This window comes from Cibotium barometz, chromosome 54 (assembly GCF_041138505.1).
Source record: "Cibotium barometz isolate CiBa-2024 chromosome 54, ASM4113850v1, whole genome shotgun sequence".
Taxonomy (NCBI): Eukaryota; Viridiplantae; Streptophyta; class Polypodiopsida; order Cyatheales; family Cibotiaceae; genus Cibotium; species Cibotium barometz.
In genome coordinates, this window is record NC_141099.1 from 35,617,428 (window position 1) to 35,628,757 (window position 11,330).

General features: G+C 41.3%; 1 protein-coding gene across 1 annotated transcript; it reads left to right on the top strand.

Annotated features, from left to right (window-relative positions):
- The first annotated feature begins 9,457 nt into the window (after window positions 1-9,457).
- Window positions 9,458-11,106, top strand: LOC147608088 (putative methyltransferase At1g29790). Its single transcript, XM_086790035.1, has one exon. The coding sequence runs from the start codon at window positions 9,494-9,496 to the stop codon at window positions 10,877-10,879; it is 1,386 nt and encodes a 461-aa protein (XP_086646161.1). The 5' UTR covers window positions 9,458-9,493; the 3' UTR covers window positions 10,880-11,106.
- The last annotated feature ends 224 nt before the right edge of the window (window positions 11,107-11,330 follow it).

Below are 11,330 nucleotides of genomic sequence, written 5' to 3' on the forward strand. Positions count from 1 at the left end.
TTGTAAAATGTGGATTCATATACCCTATTGAGCACTCAGAATGGGTTTCTCTGATAGTCATCGTACCAAAGAAGAATGGGAAACTCAGAGTGTGCGTTGATCTCAAAAAGGTTAATGCAGCCACCAGAAGGGATCATTACCCCCTGCCATATTCTGAACATGTGCTTGAAAGAGTGGCAGGCAAGGAGGCATATAGCTTTTTAGATGGGTACTCGGGTTACAATCAGATCACAATTGCAGTCGAGGACCAAGCTAAAGTAGCATTTATCACGGAGTTTGGAGTGTTTGCCTTTCGCATCATGGCTTTTGGCTTGACCAATGCACCTGCAACATTCCAACGATTGATAAACACGGCCTTTAAGGAATATCTAAGGGACTTCTATGAAGCTTTCTTAGATGATCTTTGTGTTCATTCCTCTTAGAACGAGCACTTGACGTGTTTACGAAAAATATTTGAAAGGTGTAGATTATATCGCATCTCATTGAATCCTTTCAAATGCCAATTCTGGATTAAACACGGAGTTATCTTAGGGCATATAGTGTCCAAAAATGGGATTTCCACTGACGAGAGTAAAATCAAGGTCATTGTGAAATTGCCACCCCCCACCAACTACAAGGGAGTCCAACGCTTTATGGGCCATGTTGGTTATTATCGAAGGTTTATTCTCTTCTTCGCCGAGATAGCTCAACCATTGTATAAGCTTCTCATCGAGTTTATTTGGACCGAAGAATGTGACCGTGCCTATGAGCTATTAAAGAAGGCCTTGGCGAGTGCTCCAATCTTGAGAATGCCTAACTGGGATTTACTCTTCCATGTGCATATTGATGCATCAAACTTTGCTATTGGGTGTGTGTTGACTCAACCTGGAGAACACAAGCTAGACTACCCTATTAGCTTTGCCAGTCGCCAGTTGAACGATGCTGAGATGAACTACACCACTACGGAGCGAGAAGGGTTGGCAATGATATGTGCAGTAAGGAAATTTCGTTATTACCTCCTTGCCACCAAGTTTGTTTTCTATGTGGATCATCAAGCATTGTTGTATCTGGTAAACAAACCATGCTCCACAAGAAGAATCACACGATGGCTATTGATTCTTCTTGAGTTTGATTTCACTGTTGTTGTGAGACCTGGCAAAAAACATATTATGGCTGATCATTTGTCTCGCATACCTAATGGTGAGGCTCCTACGGGGGTTGATGATGACTTACCGGACACTTCCCTATTCATGGTGGAGACAATGCCTGAATGGAGTGAGAAGATTGTTAACTTTTTGGTTAATGGCTTTCCACCCAAGGAGCTTCGTAAAGATCTAGCTTGAAAGCTAATCAAAGAATGCGAATCCTATTGCCTGATAGCCGGGACTCTTTATAAAAGAGGAAAGGATGACGTTCTTAGGCGTTGTGCCCAAGAGGATGAGTATCTATACATTTTGCAAGAGACACATATGGGCGTAGCCGGTGGTCACTTCTCAGGAGACTTAACTGCGCGAAAGATCTTACAATCAGGGTATTGGTGGCCCACTATGTTCCAAGATGCATCACTCTTTGTGAAGGGTTGCGATGAATGCCAACGATACAAGAAACCCCAACGGAAAGATCAGATGCCCCTACATCCAATCAAAGTAAACCAACCATTTGAAAAGTGGGGTTTAGACTTTGTAGGTCCAATTAGCCCAGCGGCCCGAAACACACAATCTAACTATATTATTGTGGCCACTGACTATATGACCAAATGGGCTGAAGCGAAAGCGACACGTAAGGCAGATGCGAGGACAACAGCCAAGTTCCTCTTTGAAAATATAATCACACACTTCGGTTGTCCTTTTGAAATTGTGAGCGACAATGGGACACATTTTATAAATGATGTGATTAAGGAGCTCACAACAAATTTCATGATATCCCATCATAAATCTACTCCTTATTATCCGCAAGCGAATGGCCAAGCTGAGAGTACAAATAAGACATTAATCTCTGTTTTGACAAAGACAGTTGAAGCTCATCGCACGGATTGGGATCTAAAGCTTACGACAGCTTTATGGGCCTATCGTACTGCGTACAAAGTGGCTATTAACACATTCAAAATGGTATATGGCCAAGAAGCAGTCATGCCATGGAAATTTGTCATTCCTAGTCTTCGTGTTGCTACTCAAGAGGGTTGGGATGGTAATCCCTTAGTAGAGCGACTGTATATCCTCGCGCGACTAAACGAAGAAAGACAATTGGCCGTGTACAATGCCCTTGTGGAGAAGGATAGAAGGAAAAAATGGTTTGATCGCCACCTGAAGGACAAGGACATCAAGGTTGGGGATAAAGTCCTGATGTATGGAGTGCGTAACGAAAAGAAGAAGCTCAAATATGCTGGTAAGGGACCGTATAGAGTATGTGAAATTACCCCGCAAGGTACCATCATCAGAGTGGAGACTCTCGACGGAGTTGGAACCATTGGATTCCTTAATGGGAGTAAATTCAAAAGATACTATGACCCCCTGAGCCAAGAGGAGTTACATGCAATCCATCAAAAGAAGGCAGCTAAAGAACAAGCTGAGCTTAAGAAGATACAAGCGAGAGTTGAAGCCAAAGAACGTCAACAGCGTGCTAGGCGACAACGAGAAGCCAACTTGGGAATTACGCAAGTATTTTTCGAGGAAGCAGAGGAGGATGCACTAGAATCTGACCCACCTCTAAGATACCCAATTGAGTTACAGAGTCCTTACAAAGAGGTGCTGTATAATGCATTATTGGATACAGGAGCGCAACACAATTTGCTATCATATGGCGTGTGGTGTCAACTTGGAAAACCACCTTTATCCAAGAGTGCTATCCAAGTTCAAGGTATCAACAAGAAGAAAACCCCTGTCTCAAGAATTCTGCACACTCCGGTTGCCTATGATAAGGGGATCGTAATTCAAAGCTTTTTAGTTATGCCCGCTGGTACTATGGAAGGCACTGTAAACTTAGGGTGCAAATGGATGATGGCCACCAAGTGCAATATCGATTGGGCAACTAGATGATTCACAACGCAAGAACCAACACTAGGTCTGATCGCTCAAAATCCTGCACCTAAGTCATCCACTCAAATATTAGATAATGAAAAATCACAAAGTCCAGTGGCAAAACCATCTTTGATTGTTTGCCATCCCTCTAACGCTTCAACGCCAAGAGTGGAAACATGCAAGGTGGTATCTAAGGTTCCGCTTACTATGCCAAAGAGTATATACAAATGGGTCCCAAAAGCTTCGTTAACAGCTACTCCCCCTGCTCAATCTCGTTCAGCCACCAAGAAGCCTCGTAAAAGAAAAGCAGCTAACCACCCGAGAAAGGGCAATGTAACATCGCGATGGATCCCTAAAAAATTATTAGTAGCCCAAGGGTACTACGAGAGGCATGACCAGATTTGGGTCCCTAAACATAAGCTGAATCCCTCTACATCACCTGTAAAACCTTGCAAACCAATTGTTGCCACCCCAATGACAATTCAAGACCGTGGTAAGGGAAAGGTAACAGAGTGCTCCGCACCACTTCTTCCAGAGTTAGTCTGGATGCCCAAACGATATCGATCATTACCACCTAGCTCAGGAAGGGGGGAGCCACATGAAGCTTCTAGCTCCTCATGCCAGGCACACACTCATATAGAAGTTTCTACATGCTCTACACCTACTCTTGTCAACACCCAACAAAAAACCGATGAGTCTACGTCTCCCCTTGTAATAGTATCGTCGGAAACCATTTCCTCCATTCGTCAATGGGAGCGTACACTACCATCTCTACAATTGGATGTGGCCACAAGGGTCATAAAAAGCTATCTACCCACATCACAACCTATGACCCGCTGGACAAATTGGTTCCAAGAGGCTGCAACATCATTGCAAATAATATGATCTACCCAAGGAAAGGGGGAGCATGTACTCACGCTCGACATTCTAATGCTTCCTCCTTAACCTTCTCCCCTGACCATGTAATTGCCAAATTCAAGGGGATGTATATATATAGCTTCATACATTTTAAAAAAAACAAAGAAAAGAAAAACAAAAAATAGCAAAAAGAGCAAGAGCACAAAAAGAGGATAAATATCCGTATCGATCAAGAACTAGATTGACCTGTCATAAACCTACTGATGCTATATCTGTGTTTGCAGATATGGCAGATGCACGATCATCATACACTTCATCCACTCCCACCTTTGGTGAGAGGTATCATCTGTACCTTTCTCAGATATTTCACATGTGCTATCCTGTAATTGAAACAGAATGGGATCATATAGATGTACTAGCCAGACAGGAAAATGTTGAGGAATTAGAATGGCTAATTCGCCTATTGACCATGACTGACCCCTACTCCGTAGAGGAAATATCCCCGATAGCCCAATGCTTTCCTTTTCCACAAGATGACTATCCTTGCATGGTTACATTCTTGATGAATTTATGTGGATGGGAAAATGAAAAGGAAATATCTAACAATGATGAATGGACGGATGAAACTCATGGCACTACTGAGGTTGACTTTATTTATTTGGATGATGCGGATGGAGGCTTAGCCTTAGGGCTAGAGCCAGGACTCTACAACATCCTCTTACCGTATCCTCAGTAGTAGTGTGGTGACTGGTAGGTAGGTTAGTGTTTTCAAGTTTTTTCTAGTTTGGATTCCTTAACAGGTCTTTAATTTTTCACACTGATGTGCCTCTCGAGGTATAGTGCTTGTTAGTTGATTGTACAGGTTGAAAAGTTTGAGGTGGGTTCGCTTTCAAGTCCTGAGATAGCCGCAACGCTCATACATAAATATCTCATAAAATTGCAGGCATTTCTCTCATCGCATCAAGGAGATCTCCAAAATACAAGTGTAATTCTTCCATACCCACTCTCTTTCATTTTTTCTGTTCAATTAATTGCATGAACTATAATGCATGACCACATGGAAATTGTCAATGTAATACTTAGTTTGTGAAGTTGCTTGACGTGCTAGTGTAAATCATTAATGAGCTTAACCTTATTGGATATATTCTTGAGAATGCATGACGTCTTTAGTTAACCTTGGAATACGATTATCTTAGGTCTAGGGTCAAACCATCTTAATGTTTGACACCTGGCCATGTGTGTGTTGACCTCTAGGACATAGCTTTTACCCCTTTGTCGAAAGGATGCAAGACAAATTATAGTTCAGGAGCGAAGATCAAAAGAAATAGATTTTAAAAAAAAAGCCTACAATGAATGGCAATACAAGTCTATGATGTGCTTTAATGTTGGCCTATCGCCTTATTGATACTTGGTAGGCGAGGAGTATTCTACTCCAGACCGATGCCTTGGTTGGTAGGGGGTAGCCTTGCCTAAAGTGAGCTAATAGATTCCTGGATAATGCCTTGTGTTAAACATGGTACCAGGATCGATGTTAGTTTTGCCTTAGGAAGGTCGCCATTGTGTGTAAAAATTGTCACGTGCATAAAAAAAATAAAGGCAAAAGGCTCCTGTAACTCTGATGTTTCTTGTGTCCCTAGGCTCGTGGTATTAACTTGTTCTTAGAGTAGACACAGTGTGGTCATCTGTTTATTTATTAAGCTTGGTTATTTTCCTTGACTTAGGCCAGTTATAAACCTTGATTAACCTTTGACACCTTGCTAACTCTTGATTTACTTTCAATAATTTTAAACTACTGTTAATTTGATACACTAGCTCATTCATGTGACCCATAAACTAAGTTCTCATAGCAACATCCATTGTGGTCTAACATGCTTGAATTTATACACTTTATATCTTTTAAATTCCAGCATACTTTCACTCTACTTCCCTGTTTTGCAGACGGTCTACTACAACAACCCTCTCGAGCTTACCATACCATAGCTTCTGAGGACGGAATCTACATCAGGAAGGGGGGCATGTTAACCTATGACGGACATTGAGACGTACTATGTTTTACGTCATTAATTTAAATATTCTGAGTCATGGGCCGGGCTTGTCGGCACCATATGTTAAGGATGAAGGGATTGGGTGATCGCCGATGAGAGGCGCACCTTGAATATCAGTAGGATAAGGGTTAGGATCGGCCGGCCATGTATGGGTGCCCAAGTGTGAACGGCCAAGTCACCTATAAGAGTCAAATGTAATCCTAAAATCCTCATTCTCATGTGTTGTGAATACAAGAGTGCTCTTGCCTTATCTCCTTGGTTTCCTTCTCCTGCGTGTGTGTGTGAGAGAGAGAGAGAGAGTGAGAGAGCGATCGAGCACTGTGTAGCGGCACGACGGCGCGGAGAGGCGGTAGAGCGGCGACGGCGGCTCCTTCTTCACTGCGACGTGGGAATCCTTCAAGGTGGCGGTTGAGCGGTGAGTGACACACCCTTTGCATTCTGTTTGAGCTTCCTTCCCTTGTTGTATGCTTGCAGCCATTCGTGGCTCGCATACGGTGTCCGGCAAGTCCCCAACTACGACCTGTGTGGCAAAAGCGCACATTTGGCATTTGTTTATATATCGGTTGGAAACATCTAATCTAGTATCTAAATCTATACTAAAGAAATAAGCAATGTATAAAAGCACACCAAATCAGCACAGGTGTTTGGAGCATGGGTTGTTGATGTTACCTGAGATTAATCGAGAAGGTGTATCGGACGCTTAACATAAGATTTTCTACCAAGGCACTTGCGACATACATCCTTTTTGTTGGGTGAAACACGAGTATGGATTAACCAAAAATTGAAAACAAGCTCTTTCACCTCATCATTGATTATGCCTACTGCGCACGGGCTTGCCGATGGCATGAAGATAATGGCAAATTTCCATCAACAAAGGTTTGCAAATGCTCTCTAGCTGCATAGAAATTACATATGTGTCTGTTCAACTGCCTTGAAGCATCTGTAATGTTAAGAGAGGATGTATTTGTGCCAGCGCCATTCATAAGAATCATTGGAATAGACCTTTTAAGAAATAGTTCCTCAGAGTTTCTAGGCACTTTGACTGCTTCAAGTGTATTTCGTATGTCATCTATTAGACTTGTTTGCTGGGAATTTCCTTCATGGCGATAGATGTTGGAGAACCTGAGCTAATATATCAAACCTGGTCTTCTCGTCTACACAATAAGAGATATGTAAGGATTGGGACAATATTTGGTATTGGATTCTGGTGCCTCTAACTACATGACCAATCATCGTATGAGTTGTTTAGAAATAGGCAGAAAACAAAAAAAACCAAGATCCTTTCTCACTATTTATTATGATTACTATCTACTTACTTATTATTAGTATTATTTAAACATAAATTATATTTTCTTTTTTTATTTTTTTTAAAAAGTCCTTTTTAATATAGATCATTTTAATTTTTTATTTTTAATATAAAATAATAAAATTATGAATATACCTTATAAGAACAATTGCTTATGTGAATGCACATGTTACATTACATGAGTTCTAATGTGCTTCTCAAGGTACTTGATATGCTTGTGTCTATCCTCATGGATCCTTTGTAAATAAGACTCTAAAAATTAAACTTTTTTGCAGATGGTCATATTGACAATATATTATTTTGAAGGAGATAGTTTGATTCACCCTTCTTGTAATGTAATTATGGTAGCTTGTTTTTAGGGACATAACTAAGCCTGTTCTCAGCTCCCCTCCTAGCAACATTGAAGTTGTAAAAATAGGAATGCCTCACCAAGAAAAATCGCTTTTTTAATAGGAAAAAACTTCATTCCCTTTTTTGTTTTGTAGGCCCCTTTCAAGGGTACAACACAGCCAAAATTTGACAAATGTTTAGCCTACCAAGGGCATTTTGGCCTATCCAAAAGATAAGAGAAATTTTAGCCTCTCAAAGACTGTACAAGATTTTTGCATGTTACTATGAAATATAATCCCTTAGATTACTTTTCAATCTATTTTATTAAAAAAATTTGGCATAAATTGTGTGTGTGTGTGCATGTGTGTATAACAGTAGTAGTATATATTTAATGTGTATACATACTCTTACAAAATCTAGAATCTAGATTCTAGATTTTGTAAGAGTTTGTTAGTAGTAAAGGAAATTGAGTGTGTATACACACTCAATTTCCTTTACTACTAACAAACTCTTACAAAATCTAGAATCTAGATTCTAGATTTTGTAAGAGTGTGCTAGTAGTAATAGTAGTAGTGCTAGTGTGTATTTAATGTGTATACACACGTGCTAGTAATAATAGTAGTAGTGCTAGTATGCATTTCATGTGTATACACACTCTTACAAAATCTAGATTCTAGATTCTACCTCATGTTTTACCATGAGCTCGCTAGTCATTAATTTCTCCTTTTTCATGAGCTAGTAAAGTTATGTATTGCTTTTATTAATTTTTATATCTTATTCTTTATGTTTAAATTTATTTCGATTCTCTTTGTGTTGAGTCTCGTGCACCCTACTACCTACTATGAGTCATAACACATCTTTGTCTTCTAATTATCTGTAATTGATATCTTAACCTCCTTCTCCTTCCTTGTCTCATTGTTTGTTACTCATTGACGTGCTAGCTACTTGAGTTGCTACTCAAAAAAGAAACATTGCATTTTCCTTCCTCGTCTCATTGTCTCCTACTCATCAACATGCTAGCTACTTGAGTTGCTACTAAGAAAAGAAACATTGCCTAGCAAGCTCTTCATTATGGAATGCCAAAAGTGAATGGTGAAATGTGACAAAGTTTGAAGAGAAGAGCTTCGAGGCTTCTTGTGGAAAAACACTATGAAGAACAACTTGAGAATCCTTGATGCATTGGCGTCATTAAAGCAAGTGATGCATCACATATGTTGGAAATACTATAGTTACAAGTCAAAGAGAGGAGGGAAATACTATAGGAGTGACCTATTCTAAAAGGCTTTTTAGAAGCATTTCATTTAATGGAATAGTAGTAGACCTTGGTGATTGAATATTTGATGTATATGAGATAAATGTCATAGTAGGTGGTTGAGATATTGTATACAAGTTGCTTTCTAGGCTCCTTTTATTAAGGTCTTGTTGGTTAGAATGGTTTAGATGTTGTGAATAGCTTCTAAAGTTGTGTGGGTAAGGGTTTTTTCCCATGAGGTCTTATTCCATTCTTAGTGGCACAGGGGAATTTCACCCCGCTACACGCACCATACCACTCACGACAAAGTGTCGTAAAGGTTTTTTATGATATATTTGGAATATTTCTTGAGTAGTATAATATATTTCACAAAAACAGTACCACTCTGGACTCTCCGTTGGGACCAACTGGTTAACAACGAGATCCATGCAGCCTTAATTTGAGGGTATTCACTTTTGTAAGGCAGAGGTGGGAATCATGCCCAATTCATAGGACAGTGAGGTTTAGCGTGTGCCATAAAGAGGGCTGGTTATTTTTGTGCCTAGAATTTTGATAGCGAGGGATTAAGTACCCTTAATTCTGATAGTCAGGGATTAATTACCCTTAATCTTAACGAGTCCAACGGCCAACCCAATTTATTGTTAGGCTGGATAAAGAAAAGCCAACGCTCTCCTCCTCTCCTCTTAAGGTGCATGCTTTCATTGCCATGGCCTCTGATGAACCACACAAGTCCATGGAGGGGTCCTTCAAAATGAGACATGGTCTCTTCCTGATATTGGCATTTCTTGGCTCCAACTTGGCCAGCCTCTATTTGGGTGTTTCTTGGCACACTTCTCTCGGCTCTTTAAGCTATAGAGCCCCTCAGCTCATCAGCAGCCCTTCACTTGACCTTGGCCGTGTCTTCATGGCCACCCGCTTCAACAGCTTCGTCTCTCAACTCAACCTCACGCAGGCAGAGCTTCACGAGACCCACTTACAGCTCTCTCAGCTCAAAACAGAGCTCAAGGCCTCACAAGAGCTCTCCAGAAGCTTGCTTGCAAGTGGGTTCTTCAATGCCTCTGCAGTGGGCGCAGTGAATGCTCCAGAAGATGCCACAGAGCCATGGAAAAGCTTGATGAAAGCGCATGCACAGAGCAAAGAGCTGCAGGAGTTTGTTTCTGCGAGGAAGTTGCCACTTGGGTGGAGCGCAGGCATCGCTTCTCGTAGCATGGTGTCCCCCATTGGCCATTCTTGTGGTTTAGCAAAGAATGATGTGGTTAAGTACATGGATTATGAAGTGGGGGGAGATTGCCCTGATGATCAAGGGTTAGCCCACTCATTAACAGTCCATGGATGTGAGCCTTTGCCAAGAAGAAGGTGCTTTGCAAGAGGCCCTCCTAAATTCGTAGAGCCCTACCCTTTGCCTGAAAGCCTGTGGACTATACCCTCTGATGAGAGCATTCTATGGACGCCATATACATGCAAGAGCTTTGAATGCTTAAATGAGCGCAAGAAGAAGAGGATTTTTGAGGACTGCATTGATTGCTTTGAGCTCCATGGAAGGGAAAGCGGGCGGTGGACAAAGCACTCAAGTGATATTGATTTCTCCATTGATGAAGTGCTTGAGCTTAAGCATGGGTTAATTAGAATTGGGCTTGATATAGGAGGTGGCACAGGCACCTTTGCTGTGAGAATGAGAGAGAGGAACGTGACCATAGTCACCACTTCTCTTAACCTTAATGGCCCTTTTAATAATTTCATTGCCCTAAGGGGTGTGGTGCCCCTCTTCTTAACCATTGCACAACGCCTGCCTTTCTTTGACAACACTCTTGATATAGTGCATTCCATGCATGTGCTCAGCAATTGGATACCCACAGAGACTCTGGAATTCTTGCTTTTCGACATTGATAGAGTGCTGAGGCCAGGTGGATTACTATGGTTGGACCATTTCTTTTGTATTAAGCACCAATTTGATGAGATATATTTGCCCCTGATTGAGAAATTGGGCTACAAGAAGCTCAAATGGGGCGTTGGAGCCAAGCTGGATAGAGGCTCTGAGCTGCAGGAAATGTATCTTTCTGCGCTTCTTGAGAAGCCCATGTCAAGAAATTGAAGTTGAAAGCAGTCATGTGTAGTGTGAGCAAGCAGTTTCAGCTCATCACGACCCACCATAAGCAAGAGATCTTAAGCCCTAAACCCACCATAGCCAAGAGATCTTAAGCCCTAACATCGTAGGGCTGTGTGTGTGAGTGAGTGCAGCATCTAGGCTGTGTGTGAGAGTGGTGTACCTACGTCCCCTCGAAAGGAGGCTTTCAAAATAAAACCCGGGAGCTTCTCCAGTGCATTGCAGTGTAATTTTTTAAAAAAATTTCTTTAACGAGCTTTTTTCTGGCTTCGTGAAAAAATTACGAGAAATTAATCAGCGAATAGTTTTATTTAACTGGTAATTGCGTCTCTCAAACGTACTGTTAATTGCGTCTCTCTCTTCCGTGTTGCGCGTAGCACGTTAATTGTCACGTTTGTGCTGGTTGTTGCAACCGCTGTGTCTAAATCATGTCGTCGGT